Source organism: Ambystoma mexicanum, chromosome 9 (genome assembly GCF_040938575.1).
Source record: "Ambystoma mexicanum isolate Mex_15411 chromosome 9, UKY_AmexF1_1, whole genome shotgun sequence".
Classification (NCBI taxonomy): Eukaryota; Metazoa; Chordata; class Amphibia; order Caudata; family Ambystomatidae; genus Ambystoma; species Ambystoma mexicanum.
In genome coordinates, this window is record NC_090931.1 from 1,339,275,021 (window position 1) to 1,339,299,272 (window position 24,252).

The 24,252-nt window shown below is 50.6% G+C and overlaps 1 protein-coding gene across 2 annotated transcripts in view; it reads right to left on the reverse strand.

The window, feature by feature from the left end:
- Positions 1-24,252, reverse strand: part of EPB41L5 (erythrocyte membrane protein band 4.1 like 5) — a 1,765,041-nt gene that overhangs the window by 157,164 nt on the left and 1,583,625 nt on the right. For both annotated transcript variants that reach the window (XM_069616748.1, XM_069616747.1), the window contains exon 23: positions 11,033-11,110. In XM_069616748.1, coding sequence (XP_069472849.1) covers positions 11,033-11,110 — 78 coding nt within the window. The remainder of the gene's footprint in view (positions 1-11,032; positions 11,111-24,252) is intronic.

Here is a 24,252-nt window from a genome sequence, read left to right on the forward strand (position 1 = left end):
ACTTTCTCAACCTCCTGATCAATGATGGAGACTGGAGGAAATGCATACAGGAGTGGAAATTCCCAGTCCACCACAAACGCATCCCCTAGAGCTCCTCTTGGAGGAAATTCCCTGGAGCAAAACAGTTTGCACTTCCAGTTGACACTGGTCACGAACAGATCCACTTGAGGGTTTCCCCAAAGGGTGAAGATCTCGTGAAGGACTTCCTGAGCTAGTTTCCACTCGTGGGGGACTGGGCTCTGCCTGCTCAGAGCATCCGCCACCGTGTTCTCTCCAGCTAGGTGAACTGCCGCTAGGAGATTCCTTCTTGAAAATTCCAGAACCAGAGCTGCATTGCCTCTCTGCACCATGGTAGTGACCCTCCACCACCATTCTTGTTGAGGTAGTACATGGCCACTCTCTTGTCAGTCGCTATCAGGACATTCTTTCCCCGTACAGAGGGCAGAAAGGCATTGAGCGCTAATCTGATTGCCCTCAGCTCCAAAAGGTTGATGTTTAGTTTGCACTCCGATGCAGAACAATGAATGCTGATCGTTGGTGTGGGCTCCCCACCCGTGAGTGAGGCGTCCGTCACTACCGTTCTCACTGGCCATGGCTGCCAAAAAGATTCTCCCTTGAGAATGTTTCCTTGTAAGCCCACCACAGAAGGTCCTGAGAGAGACTGAACTTTCAGGTGGTCTGACATTCTGCCTGAAAACTGGGACCATTGAGTACCAAGGGCCCACTGGAGGGATCTAATTCTCAGGCAAGCCTCTGGTACCAGGAAAATGCAGGATGCCATGAGACCGAGCAACCTCAAAAACATCAAATGCCGGAAGATGCTAGGCACTCTGGAATTTGGTAACCATCTGCAGAATGCGTTGAGCTCTCACCTCGTGTGGCGAAGGCTTTCCCAGAGGAAGCATCCAGGACTGCTCCAATAAATTGGAGTCTTTGAGATGGTATCATGTGGGACTTGTTGTAATTGAGGGAGCAACCCAGTCTGTGGAGAGAGTGGCAGGTTACGCTGAGATGTTCCTGGGCTTGTTCGGGTGAACGAGCCCTGATCAGCCAATCGTCTAGGTAGGCATAGACGTGAATCCCCCCCTGTCCCGAGACTCGCTGCCACCACCGCCATCAACTTGGTGACAACCCTTGGGGCGGAGGTCAGCCCGAATGGCAGAACTAGAAACTGATGAGAACCGCCAACCGCGAACCTCAGGTCTTTCTGTGGTTGGGATGGATAGGCATATGATAGTAAGCATCCTGAAGGTCCAATGATACCATCCAGTCTTAGAGTTGGAGAGCCTGAAGGATTTGGGAAAGGGTAACCATCTTGAATGTGTCCTTCCTGCAGAACTGGTTCAAGTTTCTTAAGTCCAAGATGGGTCTCAATCCTCCGTCCTTTTTGGGAATCGGAAAGTATGGGGAATACCAACCCTTGTTCCTTTCCGCGACAGGTACATGATCTATTGCACCCTTCTCTAGCAGGGTCAACATTTCCTGCACAAAATGCGGGCCCAGAATTTTGAAAGAGTTGTTCCCCGGTGGATGATCCTAAGGCCTTTTTTTGGAAAGGAAGGCAGTATCCTTGGGCTACAGTTTCCAGTGCCCAAGCATCTGAATTAATGCCTCGCCATTCCTTCAGATGTTGAGTAAGACTGCCTCCCACCAGGATCTTGTGAGTCAAGGCCTCAGAGTGGTTTTGAGGCGGCTGAAGCGGCAGCCGATGGTAAAACTGCCACTGCTTGGGTTGGCTTAGCACCTCTCACTCGTCCACCATGAGGGAATCGTTTCTGACCTCTTTGACTGGCTTGTCCTCTTCCTCTTCCAATTGAGAAGTAGAATCGAAAGGACTTACCCCTCCAGGAAGGTGAGCCAGAGTAGGGGTGTTGAGGCGGTCTAATGGCGGCGCAAAGGGATTTAGCCACTGCCTTTGAGGTCTGCAGCTTTTCCAAACTCTCATCCGCCTTGCTGCCTCAAGCCGTCAAAGGGCATGTTGACGTATGTCAACATGTTAGCACATCTGGTGCAAACCCAGACTTCCTCAACCACGCAAAACTGCATAACACTGTGCTAGCTGCCATGAATCTGCTGATGCTGTCTGCAGTATCCAGACCCGACTGGAGACATTCACCCATTGCTTCCTTACCATCCTTGATGATTGCCAGGAAGCCATCTCTATCCTCTCCTTCTGGTGGTCAGCTGACATTGCTATGCAGTCCCACAGGGTAAACATAAACCTTGACAAGGTACAAGTTACATTAGTTCATTTTAATGCCATACTGCCAGCAGTAAAAACCTTTCTCACCCAGGCCTCCACTCTCTTATCATCCCTATCAGGAGGGAAGGATGGGTATGCGGACTGCTTGGTAGATGTAGCAGCCTGAACCACCAAACGTTCTTGTGTTGGATGTTTGGTCCGATACCTTGGGTCGCTGCTGGATGGTCTGTATTTTTAGACCCTTTTTTGTAATGCATTGTGAAATGGCAACATTGGATCTTTCTGGGTACCCTGGTCCAAGATGTTTGTCATGTCATTCTGCTCAAAAGAAGGAGTAGGCCTGATCCAGCCTAAAAACTCTACAACCTTACTCATTAGTCTCCTATATGAGGAGTCAGCATGCTCAGTAGAATCTGGTTTGCCAAATTCTATTTCTGGAGAGGTATCTAACCCACTGGCTGCCTGAAGGTTGTCATATAAGTCCTTTAATCGAGACTCATCAGAGATCAGTTCATCTGGCACATTAGGGGTGCCAAATTGTAACCCAAATGGTGGTGTGTTATCATCTGAAGGTTGTTCATCTTCACAGATGGCTGATGAAGACAAAGTCTCTTTTAGGCAAAGGTTTGAAAAACTTTTCCTGGACTACTACTGGCTTCATCAATAGTAAGTAATCGTCGACAATGACTTTGAAGTTGGGATCGCCTTTCTAGGAGTCTACTTAGATACTGGTGTTGATGGCTCCGACAGACGGTGTCAGCTAAGGCATCAACGTTGTCAACTTCTTATATTTCTTCGGAGAACCCTCTATGGGCTGGGTTTCTGACTTGTCGAAGTCCTCAACAATTTCTCGTCAGATCGAGATTTTTCTCGATGCAGAACCGGCTTAAGGCTTGGTTTTGAAGATTTTGTCTTCGACTTCCCTTTGTCATCATATTGCAGATCGACAGAGGCATGGGCTTCCTGCTTGTCCTTCAAAAGGGTCGAGGCAGCATTCTCGAAGATTTTGAGCATTTCATTACGAAACGTATCCCACTTTGCTGGGGAGTTCTGATCTAGTTGGACACTTGATTACCTCCGCAGAGGACTCACTGGAGGTCGAAGGTGACCTATGACGCCGTTTCTTGGCCTTCTTCGAAGAAGACGATGAAGAATGGCGTGATCGACTTCTTGATCGTGACAGTTTAGATTGTTTACATCGAGAAGAATCCCTCGAGTCATCAGTCTTTCTTTTTGAACTCTTTGAAGGAGACTTCGAAGGCAACCTCCCCTGCCCCAATTTACCTTTACGCTTCCTGAGAGCCTTTTCTGTCATCGTCTGACAGGAGCCACAGTCGGAGGTACGGTTACCGGTACCAAGATACCACAGACATATGCGGTGGTGGTCAGTGATCGACATCTTCGATCCACATTTTTGGCACTTCTTGAAGTCTGTCTTAGGAGTTGATGGAGCCAACGGGGAAGACATTTTCTAAATGAAAATAACTATCGAAGTTCACAGAAGAACAGAAGTGCGCCGTAATTCTCTCGAAGCGTTAGCTCGGAAAAACGGAACTGTAGCCAACGGGCGCTGTGTGCGCTACTTATACGGATGACGAAAACAACAGTCATACGGAGGCCCTCGGGGGACAGACTCGACGAGACAGCAAACAGAGCCCCCTGTTGGAAAAAAAAATCTGAAGCAGCTGGAGAGATAATCATAAGATGAGGAATATGTGAGAGGACACAATCCATTTGAAATTATGTTATATAAAATTTGAAGAAAATTGTTGAAGATTTTTTTTAGGACTCCTAACACCAACGTGTGGTAAAAAAATCTAAACATGGGCAACAGGGGAGTAGCTAAGTAAGTATTCCCTACAGGCTGTCGGCAGTATGACCCAAAACGATGACGATTGAGCACTAAAGTGACTAAAGTTTCAGTGTAATTTAAACTGCTCTATTATACCGAGGATTCCCAGCTTGACGACAGAGAATATTCACAGCATGTGAATCTATGAAAGATCCAATGCTGGAGAAGAGGGGAGATAGAATTTCCAGATCTTATCCATCTGAAAATGAAAACAATACCAAAGGAAGCAACTTGTTCTAACTGATACAAACTTCACCAAGATGTCTCACCTTTGAAAGATCCACAAGGCCATTCCAAGCAAAAAAAGGAAGACCTTCCATGAAGGCAACCCATGTAGCACAGATTGTTCTGCCCTATCATCCTCCTCAGAGGCAAGGTGGCATTGCCTTGAGAAGGTATGTACAGATTAACAAATTGATGCCTGGCAGATATACAGCAGGGGAACAAGGAAACCTGTGGCTACTTTATCTCCCACCCAGCCAAGGAGATTAAGAAGTGCAAGGGACACTTAAAGCCATCAAGACTGAATGACAGAACTCAAGTCTACAACAGGAAGAGCACCCTGACTGATATTTGCAACCTAAAAGACGTGAATCCTTATTAGCATTTAGAAGACACCATACATTTGCCAATTAAGTTTTATGCAGCATTTTGCTTGAATTAGCCCAGCCTTGTAATTAGCCCTAATAAACCACTCCAATATAATTTCTCTTGTCTTGCGCGTGTTGATACTACTCTGCTTTGGAACAGAGTACTCTGCTGGTCCACGTGACAAATTCTCACCTCTGCTTTGGATGGACGATGTGAAGGGTAGAAAATAGCAATTTTATGCAACAGGTGAGAATCAGACAATCTTAAAAGGAAGGACAGCATCAGTCAGTGCCACCCCCCAACTGATGCAGAGTTATGGGGGCTGCAAAGAAATGGTTCGGGATCTCACTCACAAGCAAAGGGTTGGCCACAAGGAAATACTTAAGGTTGTGCAGACTCAAAGGGAAAAACCCAAAGGCACAAAAAATGAGCAACCAGAGAAACCATTGAAATCCAACACAGAGAAAACAACTGCCATGACGGAAACTTACCTCAGCCGCTCAACAGTGAAGCATGAAGGCTGAGATTGTTCAGGTTCAAGTGGAGGAGACTGCCCTTCGACTGGCAGCAGATTTCTCCTTACCAGGAGGATCACAGAGGACCGATTGTCATGTCCATAGGTTCCATGTGCCACACCCTCTGGGAACAGTGCAGAGCAATCAAGAACAGCGTTGACACAAACTTCTGCAGTCACTTGAGAAGGAGAAATGACCTTACTGTAATGTTCTTTCTATGCATTCTTCTCCCGCAGATTCCTCATCCGATAGATATTTCTTCCAGCTTCGCTGCTTTGGAAAATGTTCAACAGGCGTCATAATGGACCTCAATCCGGCCGTCGACCATCGATCCATCTTGCTCGGCGTCTGGTCGTCGGCTCCAGCAAGGACGTCAGGTGTCGTGTAAGTACCACGTCACTACACCCCAAGCTCAGTTCCCCTTTTTTCCAGAGCACGACACACTGCATAGGATAACAGAGAACAAAGAGGCTAATGAGCCCTTTAAAAAGAAAGTAATTATAGACCTCCGAAGGAGGAACAATGAAAAAGAACACTACAAGTAGCGTTAGAAAAAGCTTTGTTTTAAGACTCTGGCAGGAAGAAAGAAAACAGACACAGAGGGCCATCACCAAGTCAGCGTGAAATCGAAAGATGCGCACCAACCACTGACTGAGCGAGGATGGATGGGAGGGGTGATGAGGAATCTGCGGGAGAAGAATCCACAGAAAGAACATTATGGTAAGGTAATTTCTCCTTCGATGGATTGCTTTTCTCCTTCAGATAGACTCCCAAAGCAGTAACCAAGGAAACGGGCAGAAAGTTATATCAACATTTTTTGCAGCACTGCCCTGCCAAAACGCGCATCAGATGAACAAGCCACATCCAGGCTATAGTGCTTTGCAAAGATGACAATGTCGCAGCACGACAAATCTCCCGGACAGGGACCTCCCACTGCAATGCTGTGGATGCGGAGACCCTAATAGTGGAATGGGCCCTGATGCCTGCTGGTAATTTCTTCCCAGCGGCATGGTAACATTCATCTATGCAGTGGGATAACGTTTGCTTCGTTATGGGCAGGCCCTTACGGCTAAGGAAAAAGCCACAAAGAGCTGGCCAGCTCTCCTGAAAGCAGCTGTCCTGGCGATATAGTAACTCAATGCCCTCATAGGGTCTATACAATGTAACCGTTCCTCCTGCTTAGAAGGATGAGGATAGAAGACCGGAAGGTCGATGGACTGTGACAAGTGAAATTCTGAGAACCAAAGTGGTGTCCAAAACTTATCGGATACTCCCGTCCCCTGCACACCTTTGTGCTGTACGACAGCCAATATAATGTTAAATGGATATTAATGCATAGTATGTATAAACATCAGTGGTTGAAAATATACACAAACAAGTTTCTCTGTCCAGTTCTTCTTTATACTTCTAAATGAAAAGCACAACGCGTTTCGAGATTAGAGATTCCCTTCATCAGGTGCAGTTTAGCAAGTCTGCAGAATAACAGATGTATACAAATTCATATTAGTGTATCAAATTGTGGAATAGATTTCCATTAAATAAAACATCTTATAAATTATGATTGTGTAGAGAACGCCATTCAAGGTCATTTAGTACATTCAAACAAGCTAATAAATTATAAGTTACTCAAAGTAGCGACTAACGTACTCCTAGTCCATAGTCCCCTTTCCTCCATACTGTATGGGCGTCCCTCACTAGGGACGGGAGATGGAACCGTTTTCAGCAGAAAAAATCTTCTTCACCTTTAAATTTAGAGGTGCGTGGGGGTGCGGCCCTGGGAGCATGCGCTCCCCTGACTCCGGCGCCACTCCTCAGTCCCCATGGACGTGTCGACAATATTACCATTGCTTAATGACACCAGTTTTATTAGGGGGAGGATGGTGGGACGTATGGAGGAAAGGGGACTATGGACTAGGAGTTAAGTTAGTCACTACGGTGAGTAACCTATAATTGCTCCTATGGCCCATCCCCTTTCCTCCATACCGTATGGGCGATTACAACTGAATGCAGCCCAAGGGTGAAAATAAACAAGCTCCTTAATACGGTCTGCCCGAATGCCACGTCTGACCTGGAGCCGGCATCCAAACAGTAGTGCTTGCAGAAAGCTGAGGGAGTGGCCCAAGTAGCCGCCTTGCTGATGACCTGCCACAGGACGTCTCTCTGGAATGCGACCGCCGTGGCCTTTGCTCTGACTGCATGGGCATGCATATTCGCCTGCAGTGGTTTGTGCTGCCCCTCACAGGCCTCCTTAATTGCCAAAACCATCCACCTTGCTATGGAGGCCTTGGAAGCCTGATATCCTGGCCTTGACCCGCCGAAGGCGACAAATAGCGTTTCTGATTTGCGGAAGCTCTTGGTCCTGTCCAGATAGAACTTTAGGGCTCGCCTAACATCTAAACAGTGCAGTACCCTCAGAGCATTGTTCTTCAGGTTTGCGAAGAAGGTTGGTAGTACCATCTCCTCATTTATGTGAGACGAACGCAGGGTGTGTGTCGACTTAAGAACCACCAAGAGGGCTGTCTTAATGGTGACCAGCCTGATGTCCTCGGATGCCATTGGCTCAAAGGGTTTATGTGCCAAGGCGCCCAACACTATGTTGAGGTCCCACGCTGGGTGTGGCTTCTTGATGGGCGGGTAGAGCCTGGCAAGTCACGCCAAATGCCTTTTAACCACCGGATTGGCGGAGAAGACTTTCTCTTCCGAGTTCCGGTAGGCTTCGATGGCCACCCAATAGGTGTGGCATGTGTATCTGCACCCCCGAGTGTGCAAGGTGTGCCAAAAAGGATAGCACATTGTCCAATGTACACGTTTAGAGGATCAACCTCCTTTGACTCAGCCCAGTGGCAAGACCTAGTCCACTTGCTCTTGTACTGGCTCCTGGTAGCATCGCACCTGGCACCCTGAACAATGTCCAGGTTAGCCTGTGAGAGGCATAGATGCTTTAATGTGACCTGTTCAGGAACCACACTGCGAGGGCCAACTTCTGCTGGGTGGGTGGATGACTGTGCCCCCCTGCTGCGACAGTAGATGTGCTGGTCTCAGCGGAAGGTGAATCAGAGGTTGGTCCAACAGGCTGAGCAGCTCTGAAAACCATGTCCTCGCCGGCCACCACGGAACTACCAGAATGCTACCGAGGTGCCGGCACTCCCTTATCCTGCATATCACCTTGTGCACCAGGGAAGTGGGCAGGAAGGCGTAGGCGTTCATGCTGTTCCACTGCACCTGTAACGCAACGCCCAGAGAGGCTAGACCCTGTCCTTGCCAGGACTCGAACAGAGGGCACTTCCTGTTGTACCAGGTGGCGAAGAGGTCCACCTGTGGATGACCCCATCTGTTGAAGGCCCCAATCGTTCAATTGCCATTTGTAATTGTCCGCCCCAACCTGCTGAGCCTGTCGGCCTTCAGGTTCGACTCCCCCGGGAGGTGGATCGCTGTCAAGTGTATGATGTTCTCCAGAGCCCATTGCCAGATGTTGACCACAAGGGTGCATAGAGGAGGAGACCTGGTGCCACCCTGCTTATTGATTTAATACATGCTGGTGGAATTGTCTGTTTGGATGAGGGGCAGGAAAGCCTTGAGCACTAGCCAGAAGTCTACACCAGCATCACATGCCACCCAGCAGGGAACCAAAACTGTCATTCAATGAACGTGCAGGATATTAGAGAAACAGAGTCCCTTTTATTTCATTGCTGCGCTTGACACTTCACTACAAGCGATTGTAGTGTGTGCCTTACTTTGCACACATCACAGAAATTTCAATTAAATAAACTGCATCACCGAACTCACTAAAATAAACTGCCAATGCAAATAAAAATGCAGAGCGCATCTTTCAACAGTTGCGGTTATTAGCAACCGTGTACAGTCCCATGGGCCACATCAATGCTCATCTGCGCAGGAACTCTTCTACTTGGGCAGCCACCTAAGCGTTCCGCATTGGCTGATAGCTCTCTCTCTTAGCCAACACTTTATTCCATCACGCAGGTTAACGTTGAGAGGTGCTTTTCTTTAAGTATTTCACAGACACACAAACCGTTTGCCTCGCCAGGGAATTTGAACATCGAGGTATGTTCCAAGGGTCACCATACCCTCCAGTGATGTCATAATTAGCACTCAGTGCCGAATGGAGCTCCTGCAGACCAATGTTTGCAACAAACACACTTCTCCTACCCTGGCCCCTGGCCTTCGATGCCCATCCCTGGAGGTATATTTTAACATTCTTTCTCCTTCCTTCCTTGACAGTCCGGAAACCTGAATGACAATGTCAAGGCTACCTATCATGATATTTGTCCATGATGGGGGCTTCTGTAGCACTATCCGAACTGCACAGTTCTTATCCAGCATGTCTTCTGCCAGCATCCTCGATGGTTAGGTAGGCGCCCTGGCTGTCATTCTGGCAGCTGTAGCAGGTACTTTTCCAGCAGCACTCTGTTGTCAGCACCGCCCTGGGTGCTGGATCTTCAACCTCTGGAGGCAGTGGGTCCAAACTTGTTACTGTACCCCTGCAGCAGTTTAATACTTATTTTCCTTGTAGATGCCTTGTTCTACACGCCTGTGCCCGAACTTGTCGCCAGTGTTGTAATGATGACTCCAGGAGGCAGGAGGTATGATCACTCAAGTTCCATTTATTAAGATGTAACAAGTAGGTAGCTCAGGAACCGAGGGGACTCACTGGCACCCACCCCCCATGCTTACATCTTCTACTGCCTGGGCTGGAACACAATTCATATACAAAAATTCCAGACAGTCAACATTCTCTCAGTGCCAAGCATCCAAGGGATAAGGATAGAACACATTGTGCTTATGGATACATATATAAATATATTTTTTATTTACTGATGTAATCCATTTATGTGAATGCAACTGTGTATTTAAGAGATAAGTATATTTTACATGCATGCCTCTAGCTGGCATCTGTAGTTCACATTAATCCTTACCCTCTTCAGTTTAAGCTTAGTACACAGTCAAACTAAAAAAATAAATAAAAAAAACAGGAATGTTTGCCCTTTGCCAGTAGTGCTCATAACAAAATAGTAATTAAGTACAGGACTTTGACCCATACATAAAATATGGATGAGATTTAGAAAGAAAGACAAACCTACCTCGGAAGCCAAATGAGTACAACAATGTCTCAAGGGATACAGTGAGTAGCACTAATGGTCTTGGACAGAAATGCCACCAGTGTGACAAACTACTCTACTGGACTCAAAGGAGCTCACCTTTTTCTAAGAAACGACAGAAGCAGCATAATTTGTTATCACTCGACTGCAACACGTGCATTGAAGGCTTCTGGTAAGTCTAGTAAGCCAAGAGAAAGAATCCTTGTCACAAAGGGATATGCTGTTACTCCTAATAGCAACCAGTTGGTTCCATGCATTGGCCTAGTCTAAAACTAGACCGGCAGGAGTCAAGGATGTGGTTGGACTCAATGAAGGAGTGCAATGGTTTGCAATTCTCAAATGAGCATGGAACATGACGCAGTTGGATACATGTACTATTAAAAAGGTTGGCATTTTTATGCAGGGGAGTGCAAAAAGATGGCACATCAAAGGGAAGTATTAATCGTAGTTGTGGTAGGAGTGGCCAGGGTGGTTGCAGAGTCCTTGGCAGCAATGTAGAGTGTAGGATACTTTGGGCCAGATATGCAGGTTAACTTTGAAGGAGAGATTTGGTGAGGTCCACTAGAGGGAGGACATCCAAGTGGCAACTGGAGGAACACATGATGTAGTCAATATGTTATCGACTAGGAGGGATGAAATGCCAGCCTTATGGCTGGAACTGCTAAAATGACTTACTGGTAACAAAATCCCTCATGCATACCCCTCATCAACAAAGTACTTGATATGCTCATGGGATCGATTCTTTAATGAGTACCTGAGGAACGGTATCAGTGAAATCAATGAGGTTCTCGGTCAGTGAAGCCAGCAGGCTATCCAGTTCATTTGGGCCACTCTGCAAATAAAAACAAAACATTCATTAAGTACTACTGTTTTCACAGCTCTTTTAAGACTGCATTGAAACCAAATGCGTAATGTTAAATGACTATTTCACTTACAAAAGTCAAGTTTGTGATGTACTTTACCAAACATTTTAATACACTATAGTCCATGCTGTTCAGATGGCTTTCCAGAATCAGCCCTGGGGATAGATGTAGACCTCTCAATTCTGGTAAACTGATAAAGACAGTCCTGTCTAGCCAAACTATCTAGAAAGTGTAACTGAGCAACAAGGCAAACTTAGGAAGGAGTGACAGTGAAGGGTTCAGTTAAGCACAAAGCACTCAATATCAGAGGTTCAGCAGAAAATATAAAACAATTATTTATTTAGGTCTCTGACAAACTCTTGGCAATGAAAAGCCACAGGTATGTGTTGTGTAAGATTTTTCTTTAAACTTTCTTTATTGATTTTCATAACAGTTAAACAGATCAACATCATGCCCTTGTGGTACCCCCCTCCCCTAACCTACTCGACACGTGGCACTGTTCACAATTATGTATAACCGAGTCCAGTGGTTTTGTTACATCTATTGCGTTACACTTTGCAAGGTTGCACATTTCCCACGCCATTGTATTACTTTCACCCTGCGGGTTCACTGCTTGGCGGTATATTCTAGGTCCACGAGGGTTCTCGCATTCACCATACGTCTATCATGGGTCTTACCCATCCCAGTTACTACGAGGCATTTCCCCGTCCTCATACCGGGTCTTGTTTAGGGTGATCCCTCCTCCCCTGCTTGGGAGTCCAATTTCCAATCTGCATATGATCATCGAAAGGGGGGCCAGCAATCAATTGGTCGGCTGCTGGCCAGTAGAGACTGTGCAAATCTGTTTTTTCTTTGTTCGCATGTGTTCATTAACTCCAGGTAACCAGTGAACATGGGTGCGATACATTTCCCCCAAGATCTAGCTATAAGATATCTTGCTGTTACCGTGGCCATCCCAAGTAATTTTATTCCCCCCCCTCCCCTTTGGGGGACCCTTTCCAACCAACAATAATAATAAGAGCAATAATTCTGGTGTGTCAGCCCATTTTGTCGATATTACGGACATAGCTGCCTCGATCCCTCTCCAGAAGGGCCAGATACGTTGACATTCCCAAGCTACGTGATAAAAGTTGGCAGCTACTTCATTGCATCTTACACATGAGGACGACTTTTTGGGGTATATTCTGTGTATTGTGGCTGGGGAGTAGTAAACTTTGTGAAGGAATTTGTAATGGATGAGCCTGAACACACTATTCATGGACAGGTTGCGTGTTTGCATGCAAATGAGTTTCCATTGATCTTCGCTGATTACCTCCCCTAGGGCATCCTCCAAGTTAGCCCTGTACCTCTGATCATGTGTACTTTTCTTGCCCCTGGCCATTTTGTATATAGTGGACACCGGTTTCCTGGTCGATAGCAGTTTAAGCACATATTGCAGGATGGAATGAACGTTGGGCGCCACAGGGAATCAGCCCATTTAGGTCTTAACACTTCCCTAGTCCTATAGTACATAAGCAGAGTTACTGTTGTCCATTCCCCTTTTGTTTGTAGTGCTTCCCACGGTATAAACTTTCCTTCTTGTACTAATTCTCCCAGCGCTTGGATCCCCACCTTTTGGAAGTGGGTTTGGAAAACCCTCATGTGTGAGCGGGATCCGGTGTATATTGGGAGGTCTGGAGTGTAGGCCGCCTCGCAGTTGGTCAACCTGACCATCTGTTCCCAGGCTCTACACGTCACCACTGTGGGCAGCACCTCTGTCCGTGGTGCCCTCACCAGTGTACCCCCAAAGCCTTCCCAGTAGGTCATCAGTGCTTGCTACCTCTTTCACCCGAAGAGAGAGTGGGGTGTACAGTTTAAGGGCTCCAGCCTGCTATGTACTGTATCTGAGCTGCTAAACAGTATAAAGGTCCGGGTACTCCAGCCCACCCTGTTCATATGTCCGGGTAAGGGTGTTGTACGATATTCTGGCGTGTTTGCCCACCCAGACCAGTCTAATCATTAAGCTTTTGATATGGGTACAGAAGTTTTGAGGTGGCCATATGGGTACATTATTAAATATGTTGGGTAATTTAGGGAGTATCACCATTTTGGCTAAAGCAATGCGCGCTGCTTGGGATTTGGGCAGCAGTATCCAGGATTCTACTTTATGTTCCAGCTGTCCCAGTGTTTTCGTGTAGTTGCCCGTATACAGTTCTCCCACCGTGTTGGTTACCAGGACTCCCAAATAACGCATACCTTGGGGGCACCAGCGGAAGTCCTGAACAATATCAGCCTGTTGCACCTTTGGGGGTCAAAGGTAGCACCTTCGATTTGTTCCAATTGATTCGTAGTCCTGAGAGTTCCCCAAATGTACCTATCTCGTCTGTCAGCGGGGGGAGGTTTACCCTCGGATATTTAACATACAATAGGATGTCATCCGCATATAGTGAAATAATATTAAAGGTAGGATTGTATTTGTACACCTCTATGAGCATGCAACTCCCTAATATGGCAGGCAAGTTGGTGAGAAGGGGCAGCCCTGCCGTGTACCCCTCATTGGGTAAATGTATTCTGACGATATCCCGTTTGAATACATCGCCGCTCTGGGGGCAGTGCATAAGAGCCGAATCCATCTTATAAACGTTAGTCCCAGCCCTAAGCATCAGAGCACCTCGAATAGAAAAGGCCACTCGACAGAGTTGAAGGCCTTTTCGGCATCCTCTTTCCTCGCTATAGGGACTTCGGGGTTTATGTTATGCATAAGTTCAAATAGCCGTCTCGGGTTATGTTGCGTTGATCGGCCTGGGATAAAGCCTGCCTGATCCGGAAGGACCAGTGAAGCAATGTGTGGGATTAATCTTTCCGCCCGTATTTTCGCTAGGATTTTATTATCAATATTAATTAATGATAAGGGCCTGTATAATGCACATTGTTGGGGATCGTTCTCGGGTTTAAGTACTGTGACTATTGCCATTCTTGTGGATTCCGGGAGGATTGCAGTCCTTAATGTGTTCTCATACATTGCACGCAGGCTAGGGAGCATGAGGTCTAGGTAGGTGTAAAATTCTGCACATATGCCATTGTTTCCTGGGGCCTTGCCATTCGGAAAGGAGAGAATTACCCTACGGATCTCCTCGGCAATTATGGGAGTGTTTAGCTCTCTCCCTTACTCTGGGTCTAGCCAACCCAGGACCACCTTGTCCAAATATTGCATCATAGTGTCATGCCCTGCGCTTACATGCGACGAGTAGAACTGCTCATAGTATTCCCGAAAAATTGTATTGCTCTCAGACAGATCTTTAACAAGCTGACCCATTTGGTACTCGACTTCAACTATGGAGGTGAGTTGTCGTTCCCGTTTTATGGCCCATGCTAGTGTTTTACTGGGGCGGTCTCCGTCACTGTACCGTGTTGAGTCTATGTTAGTCGAAAAGTACGTCTGTATGTCTAGGCTAATTTCTTCTCAAAATGCCCTGTGCTCTAAGTCCATGGCCCTGAACCTCCAGCGTATTTCTCTGGGGGGGGGCGACTGGGGTGGATAAATGGGCTAAGACAGGCGAGTGGTATGAGTGTGTGCAGGGAAGTATTACCGCATCAACTACATTTCTAGCTATGGCGGAATTAGTAATAATGTAGTCAATTTGCGACGATCTGCCATGGACACTTGAAAATAAGGTGTATTCCTTATTGGTTGGATACCTTCCCCGCCAAATGTCATGTAGGTCATGGTACTCTGCTATGGCTGGCCACGTCTGAGCGGCGTGTGGTAGAGTTTTCTGTATTGTTGAGGCTCTGTCTAGTTCCAGCGTAAGGAACAAGTTACTTACCTGTAACTGTTGTTCTCCAGCATGGGTCTGGCATGGATTCACATGCTCATGAATATTCCCCGTCGTCAGGCTGGGAATCCTCGGTAAAGAAAAAACCAGTATCAGTTTTGTTTCTGATCTGTCTTTCGTAGTAATAACCAATCACTGGTCTCTGCGTCATACTGACCACAGCCAATGACTGCCCTCTACCTAAGCACCGCCTCTGGCAGCCATCTTCAGATTTGGAAGCACGTGAAGTGGCAGTATGACCAAGTGAAGAGCCGCAGAGGGGTAGGCGGGAGGGTTCGCATGTGAATCCATGCCAGACCCATGCTGGAGAACAACAGTTACAGGTAAGTAACTTGTTCCTTCTCCAGCATGGGGTCTGGCATGGATTCACATGCTCATGAATAAAGAATACATAGCAGTACACACATGCACAACCACGGGAGGTGGCAAAGGCTCAACATTAAGCATTACATCAAACTCAACATTAAGCATCTTACCTCCTCACCAGGCTCATCTCAGGCGAACAGGTTGCGCAGCACTGCTTGGCCGACCCTGGACTCCTCCCTGGAATCCCGGTCGACGCAGTAGAATTTCGTGAAGGTGTGCGTCGACCTCCACGTAGCAGCCCTGCATATGTCCAGCAGGGGCACACCAGAAAGGAACGCCGTGGTAGCTGCGATCGCTCTGGTGGAATGGGCTCTCGGACGGCCAGGCAGCGGTCGGTTTGCCAACCGATGACAGTACATGATACAGCCGGAGAGCCATCTGGAAATGGAAGCCTTCGAGAGAGCCTTCCCCTGATTGACAGGTCCAAAGTTCACAAAGAGTTGTGACGTCTTCCGAAAACACTTCGTGCGGTCCACGTAGAACGTCAGCGCTCTAGCCACATCCAGCGAGTGCAAAGTCCTCTCAGCCGGCGACGAAGGCGACGGGAAGAACACAGGCAACACCAAGGGTTCGTTGAGATGGAAGTCCGACGGTACCTTGGGCATGAAGGAGGGGTGCGTCCTGAGCACTACCCTCGTGTCGTGAAAAGTCAAGTACGGGGCCTTGCAGGAAAGGGCCTGGATCTCTCCCACCCGTCGTGCGGAGGTGATGGCCACAAGAAACGCTGTTTTCCACGACAGAAACTTCAATGGGGCCGAGTGCAGAGGCTCGAACGGAGGTCCCATGAGCTTGGTCAGCACCACGTTGAGCTCCCACGCCGGGGCCGGAGCCTTCACCGACGGGAACGATCTGAACAGTCCCTTCATGAACTCTTTCACCAGACGATGAGACCACAAGGACGTCCGGCCCGTGGTTCTGGTGTATCGGGAGATCGCAGCAAGATGAATCTTGATGGACGCGTGTGCCAGTCCAGCTTTGGCCAGCGTCAGCAGGTACGGCAGTACCTGGGGAGCCGTAATCCGTAGAGGGTTAATCTTCTGTGCGTGGCACCAGACAGAGAACCTCTTCCATTTGTGTCCGTAGCATTTAAGAGTCGAGGACGCCCTGGCCTTTGCAAGAACCTCTCTGCAGTCGGCCGGTATGTCGTATCCTCCAAACTCTAGCGCTGCAGGAGCCAGGCCTGCAAGTTCAGCGATTTCGGGTCGTGGTGGAGGATGGCGCCTCCTTCCCTGGAGAGTAGATCCGCGTCCACTGGCAGCTTGATTGGCGGGGACGCTGACAAGTCCAGAAGGTCCGGGAACCATATCTGCCTCGGCCACGCAGGTGCGACGAGGATCATCCTGCACCGTGACCTCTTGAGCTGGTTGACGAGCCGGATTAGCAGTGGCAAAGGAGGGAACGCGTAGAGGAACAGGCCCTCCCAGGGGAACGAGAAAGCATCGCCCATGCTCCTCGCCTGGGGAAACCTGCTGGCGAACCTCCGGCACTTGGAGTTCGTCGCCGTCGCGAACAGGTCGATCTGGGGTGTGCCCCACCGTCGGAAGAGGCGATCCACTAGATCCTGCCGTAGTTCCCACTCGTGGCACGAGCGCAGCTCCCTGCTGAGTGAGTCGGCGATGGTGTTTTTTATCCCTGCCAGATGAAACGGCACCAGAAACATCCTTTGGGCGACGGCCCAATGCCACAGGTCCTGCGCCTCCTTGGACAGTGCTGGGGACCTGGTTCCGCCATGTTTCCTGATGTAAAACATGGTGGTGGTGTTGTCGGTGAAGATCCTCACCACCTTGCCCTTGAGGGACGGAAGGAAGGACCTGAGGGCCCAGAACACTGCACGGAGCTCCAGGACGTTGATATGGAGGGACTTTTCCGTCGGGAGCCAAAGGCCTCTCGCGTGCAGATTTTCGGTGTGCGCTCCCCACCCTTCCAGGGAGGCATCCGTGGTCACTGTCTCCTGGTGGTCTGGGGTCTGGAAGTCCATGCCCGCCGTCAGATGCGCGCGGATGCCCCACCACCGGACCGCTCGGCGGAAACTCTCGTCGAGTGTGATCCTCTCCTCGAAGCCGCCCGTTGTTTGGATCCAGCGCACGTCCAGGAACTCCTGCAACGGGCGCATCCGGAGCCTGCACATGGGAATGAGGTAGATGCAAGAAGACATCATTCCGAGGAGGGACTTGATGGACCTCACCTTGGCCGCGTCGGAAACCAACATCCGCTGTACCTTGCCCAGGATGGACCTGGTCCTTTCCTCCGACGGGGAGGCCAGAAGGGACACTGTGTCGAGCTTCGCTCCCAGAAACAGTGCGTTTTGCGCGGGTACCAGGTGGGACTTGGCGTAGTTCACGGAGAATCCCAGGTCCGTGAGAAGTTGGACGGTCCTTGCCGTGTGATCCACGGCGAGCTCCCTCGTCTTGGCTCGGATGAGCCAGTCGTCCAGGTAGGGGTAGACGTGGATCCCCTCGCGGCGCAGCTGCGCTGCCACCGGTGCAAGGCACTTGGTGAATACCCTGGGTGCCGACCGTAGTCCGAAGGGGAGGGCTTTGAACTGGTAGTGACGCCCTTGGACCACAAACCTGAGGAATTTTCGGTGCCCCTTTAGGATGGGAATATGGAAGTAGGCATCCTCCAAATCCAACGACGACAGGAAGTCTCCTTCCTCCAGCTGACCCAGGACGTGCTGGAGGGTGACCATCCGGAACTTTTGCGCCTTGATGAACTTGTTCAGACGTCGCAGGTCCAGGATGGGGCGCCATCCCCCCGTCTTCTTCTTCACGAGGAAGTATCTCGAGTAAACTCCGGAGCCCCGAAGCCTCTTTGGGACGAGTTCGATGGCGCCCTTCCTGAGCATCGCCTTTACCTCCAGGAGAAGTTGAGGGACGTGAAGTTCTTTCCTGGCCACGGGGGGGACGCGCGGACACCTTCTTTGAAACTCGAGCGCGTGGCCCCGGGCCAAGGCGTCCAGCACCCAACGGTCGGTGGAGATGGACTCCCACACGCTGACGAAGCTCGCCAGCCGGCCTCCCACCGGGGTGCTTCGGTGGGGGCCCGACCCCACGGCCGGTTCAATCCTGCTTCGACGAGGCTTTGCCGCCTTGACCTCCTTGGCGACGACGGCGGGGTCCGCCAGACTTGCCTCGTCCTCTGTAGGCCTCCTGAGCCGACGAGCGGGCCGCTTGACGGTAGGTGGAGAAACCGCCGCCGGAACTTTTGGAGGCGCCCTTGCCTCCGCTGCTCCGAAAGGGCGTCCGTCGTTGTTGCAGAACTCCAAGGGCCCGGGCCGTCTCGGTGTCCGCTTTAATGGCCTGAAGGGAATCGTCCACTGTTTTCCCAAACAGGTTGTTCCCATCGAAGGGCATGTCCAGGACTCTGGTCTGAACGTCTTGACGGAAGTCCGTAGCCTTGAGCCATCCACGCCGCCTAAGGCAAACACCGTTGCCCAACTGGCGGAACCCAGTGTCGGCGATGTCCGTCGCAACGGTAATGGCGTGGTCCGAAGCCACCTCACCTTCCTGCAGGATCTCCAGGGCCTCTGCCCTCTTGTCGTCCGGCAAGAAGTCCAGCAGGGGAGCCAGTGTGTACCAGAGCTCCCCGTCGTAGCGGGCCACGATAGCCAAGGCGTTGGCCGCTTTAATCGTCGTCGTCGCAGACGAGATGACTCTGCGTCCCATAGCGTCCAATTTCTTTCCCTCGCCGTCCGGTGGGGAAGTCGATGTGGAGGCCGCACCCCCCCCCCGCTTTTTTCCTGGCTGCCGCGGAGACGACGGAGTCCGGGGTGGGCTGCGCCCGGAGGCACAGGGGGGCCGTGTCCGGGACCCGGTACTTCTTCTCGTACCCGTCTCTTCTAGCTGGCGTCGTGGAAGGGTTCTTGAGGAGGGTGAGGCCCTCATCCCAAATGTCGTCCAATAGAGGCACTGAGAGGACCGTCTTCCTCTTGGCCTCGCGCCGCTGATAAAGGAAGCCTTCTTTCTTCTTCTCCTCAGGGCAGAGTTGGAAAAGCTCGGATGCCCTGGTGATCATGGAGTGGAACGATCCAATCTCATCGGGCGGAGAAGCCCTGGTGGGAGGCGACGACGGTACATCCTCGTCGTATACCTCGTCGTCCGTACCCGTCGCTGCCGTGTCAGTCCCCGTATCATCCCCTCGGGTGGACGGGGAGGAGGGCTGGAAGGGGCGCGACGGCTGAAAAGGAGGCGGAGGGTGGATCCTTCTTTTCTTGGTAGGGGGAACACCAGAAGGTCCCGGTTCTGGGTCCCCCGACGGGAGAGGTTCCGTCGGCAACGGTAGTCTCGTCCTTATCTCTGAGCATAAGGACTGTATAGCCAACAAAATGGCCGCCGAGTTGTCTCGCGGCGCTGGCAGAGGGGAATCCGACGGGCGATCAGGGGCCCCGTCGGTACCCTCGACGATGTCGTCGTCACCTGCGTCGGGATCCATCCCGACGGGTCGGTCTTCTTCCACGCCGAGGCCGTGGCTTAAGACTTCGACCAGCTCCTCCTCCGAGGTTGAGGCCGAATCTACGACGACGCCCTGCCCCCCCTTTTTCTTCCCCACGGGGGATTTCACGGGGGTCCTATCGATGGGCACAAAAGAGGACTCCCTCCGAGGTGGCAGGGAGACTGAGCCCCGAGGTCGCCACCACTGGTGTAGCCTCCACAGGCTGAGCCAGGGCCGCCGCGACAGTTTCGATAGAGGGCTTGGCCGGATGGATTAAGGCCTTCACCACCTTAGGTGCGCTCACCGCCTTATCCTTGAGGGGGGGGACATTGCCTCGCTCCCCCTCCGCCTTCGAGCTCGACCGGGGCCTCTCCAGGAGCTTCGCCGGGTGCTCGGCCTTCCTCTTACCCGACCCAGAGCGTTGGCTCGTGGTTGATGGTGCCGGGGAGGGTGCACCCTGCCTGGCGCCCGTAGAGCCCGACCGTTCGGCGCTCCCGGTGCCAGCGGACTCGCGGTGCTTGGCCTTATGTTGGACCCCCGTCGCCGGGGCGTCCTCAAAGGTCTTAGAAGACCGCTCGGCTTTCTTCCTCTTCTTCTCGCCGGACGGGCTCTTCCCTTCCAGCCAGTTGGCGAGACGTTGATGGCGGTCCTTCATGGTCCGCTCCGACATGTTGCCGCAAAACGCACAGTCCTTCTCCACGTGCGTCTTGTCCTCATGTAGGCAGTAAAGACAAAAAGAGTGTTCGTCCTCCTTGAAGACGTTCTGCAGCTGGCATCCAGGGCTGAACAGCTTTCCGGGCGTCGAGCTTCCCTTCTCCTGGGCCATGACCGGGCCTGAGAAACTTCTGGAGTCCTCCAAAAGCGTAGCTCGACGAAATCTTCACCCTTGAGGGGCGCAGACGAATCCGACACGGGTCCCCGTTGATCGGATGGAGAATCGGTCGAGCTTGAGGCTCTTTTTGACCGAAAAAACGAAGTTTTGAGAAAAAACGTGAAAAAAAATAGCACTAACGCTCGAGAGCAATAGCACGAGGATCCCAACACATGAACGTGCGGTAAAAATCTGAAGATGGCTGCCAGAGGCGGTGCTTAGGTAGAGGGCAGTCATTGGCTGTGGTCAGTATGACGCAGAGACCAGTGATTGGTTATTACTACGAAAGACAGATCAGAAACGAAACTGATACTGGTTTTTTCTTTACCGAGGATTCCCAGCCTGACGACGGGGAATATTCATGAGCATGTGAATCCATGCCAGACCCCATGCTGGAGAAGGGCCATGGTTAAGTCCCAAACCCATATGACGTCGTACCCTGGGAACTTGAGTATATGATTGGCACATCTATGGAAGAACTTGGTGGAGTCGTTATTTGGTACGTAAATATTTATCAGTCAGAGTTTTGACCCACGGATTTCCCCAGCAAAAATCATTCATCTCCCTTCTTTGTCCCCTATTCTCTTGTTCTGGAGTGTGTTGTGAATGAAGAGCTGTATCTATGTATGCCCCAACCAGGCAGACTGTGTAGGGGAACCTCTCAGGCTAGATGTGTTTCTTGTATGCATAATATATTCACCTTTTGATTCCCTCTATATTTTGCGATTAACCAGGATTGTTTCTGGTTAGTGAGACCACGTATATTCCAGGACCTTATTGACACCAAGCTATTCAATCTCCCGTTTGAGGTGGACTCACCCTTTGTATGTTTGTATGGTTATGCGATCGTTATCTTTATTCATTTGTGCCCTTGTTGTGTGTGGTACTACCGGCCTTACAGTGCAATCTTTCTGAATATTAATAGGATAACTCCTTTGTGCGTGTGCCATCGTGTCGCTTCCCTTAATCCCTGTGTCTCCAAACTTGTGTGTTCTACAATTCCCCTCAACTCTAGTACCCCCCCTCCCACCCACGCTAGAAACAGTAACCTACCGGCTCCCTACCACCCCTCCATAACTTCCCCACAATACCATTTTCAAATGGTTACACAATGCATGCGGGACTGAGGGCGGCCAGTACACTCAGTTTGGCGACGGCCATTGTCTAGTGGTCCACGCTTCCGTCTAGTGCCCCGGGAGCCCATGCAGTTAGGTCCAAGACCAATTTACTTTGTTGCATATATTGTAAAGGATATGGCAGTGACGTCAGGGTGAGTCTCTCTGCAATCCCCCCCCCCCCCCCCCGGGTCTGGGATATTCGTAGCAAAATGCTCCGCTGCTTCTGTGACAGTGAAAAACACTGTCGAGCCATTAATGTTGTATCTGCAATTTTGCCAGGTACATCATTGATTATCTTACTTCCTTTTTCTGCAGGATGTTTTTGACGGCTTGGAAGGTCTTCTGTTGTTGTTGAACAGACGGGCTGAAGTCAGGAAAAAGTCTGATCGTGGATAATCCCCATTTCAGTTCCTTCTTATCTGTTGCAGTGCGAAGTAGGGTGTTCCTGTATCTGTAGCTGAATATTCAGGCTATGATAGGCCGTTCCGGCGCCCCAGCGGGGGCCTCGCCGCCAGTGATCAGTGAGCCTGTTCTACCATGTCCATATTGGATACTGGGGGGTGGGGGGATCTCTAGGATCTCAACTAGCAACTGTTCCACAAATTTCTCCATGTTGTCTATCTGCGTTGACTCAAACACCCAGGATACGGATGTTATTGTGTCTGGAGCGCCCCTCAAGGTCCTCAATCTTAGCAATCACTTTTTTGACTGATTCTTGTAGGTCGGCCATCTCGCGTTGCAATATAGCCACTTTGTCCTCGCCCTCTCCCATTCTCTGTTCTGCCTCGGTCATCCGCCCGCATTGTTTGTCAATGTGTATTGTGGATATATCGACCTTGCATAAAAGAGCGTCTATCTGAGCCCCCAAGTTATCAGTGCTGCTCTTCAGTGCAAGCAGCATCTGGTTCAGGGCCGTCACATCTACTTGGGCCGTTGGCTGGTTCTGTTGGTGGGATGTGGAAGGTTGCGCTTGATCAACTCGAGAGAACTGGTCAATATTTGCTTGTTTTTTAGGGTTCACCATCCTATCACTGCAAACGTGCCGTAGTTTCCATGAGGGCTTGTGTCTTGACCTTGTGTTATGCTGTGGTTGAGGGTGTTGCAGCCTCCCGTGTTGCCCAGTGGTATTGTCTGCTCTTGTTGCCGGGCGCTCCTATTACTGTAAGTTGTCTCTACTCTGGGTATCAACCCAGTTGTTTGCATGCACAGCGTCCTCCGCCCAGCTCCTGCAAGGTCTTCTGGGCTCTTCTTGAGTGTTTCAATTGCCCTGGGTTGACCGCAGTGTTAAGGCTCCCCGGAGGGGCTGCTGCTGTCCACTGTGTAGCCCCGGGTTTATAAAGCCGGGGGGGGGGGCCTAGATAAGACTTGTTTGGGGGTACCGTCGACAGCCTCTAATTCTAATAACCATTTAGAGAGTGTTCTCAGTTCGGGGCCTTTGAAGCGGTCTCTCAGCTCTGCCGGTCCAATCTGGGGTGTACTTCTACTGACCGTTTCTTCCTTTCTGTCCAGGCATTTAGTAGTGTTTCTATACGTGCAATCTGGACCTCTGGGGGTCTGCACCAGGATCCCACCCTGACGTGAGGTGTTGGGGATTGTGGTGGGCCTTTGCAGTTATTGCCATGTGGGTTTCAGGTGTCTGGGAGGTCTCCCCTGTACCCCGTCAGTCCGGTCTGATGGGGAATGGGTTTCTATTGCAGACTGTTCAGCACTGTGCACAGCGTCTGAGTGCGCTTTTTCTCTGTCCTTTTTAGGAGGTGTGAGGATTGTTGGTCTTAGTCCATGCAATGCAGGCCCTTCTACGCTGGACTCCTTTCCCTGCCGTCCCTGTGCAGCGTTCCGGGTAGCCAGCTCTTACCTGTTTGACGCGGAACTACAGTGGCCCAATCGGTTCCTGTTGTGGTCCAGGGTTGGTGATATTCGGCCCTTTATTTCCAGCCTTTTCCATTCTAATAACAGAGGACCTATGTGAGTGAGGTCTCCGAGGATGGCCGGCGCTCAAGGCTCCCTTCTCTTTATGTAGCTAAAGCAGCTTATGCCAGCTTTTGTGCGGTCAAAATGCTTTTATTTTCTGGAGGTGGACTCCAGTCGCTGGAGGTTGCTTCCGGCTCGGGAGCTGCTCTGATGTGTTATTGGGCCCTCAAGCCCCTTTGCTTGGGCGATATTCCCCGGCCCTTCTGCTTCCTAGCCGTGGAGGGTGGGAGGGAGCGGGGGGGCGGTTGGGGAGGGGGGAGCTCACCTCCTTGCTCCCAGCGTTGTCTGGTGTTTCCCTCGCGCGACTGGGGTGCTGCCGGTTGCTGGGTGGGCTTGCTCGCTGTATGATGAGGGGCAGCTCATTTGGCAGTTGTAGGATTGTTTATCCCTCACCGGCGGTCTCCGTTCCCTCCTGCATTGTGGGAGGGGTCGGGTGCTGCCTCCAACGCTCTCCCGCTGCAGATCTCTTCAATGGGCTGGTGTTTGCTACTCCTGCTGGTTTCGCTGCTGCATGTCGGGTCGCTCTTCCGCCTCTCACT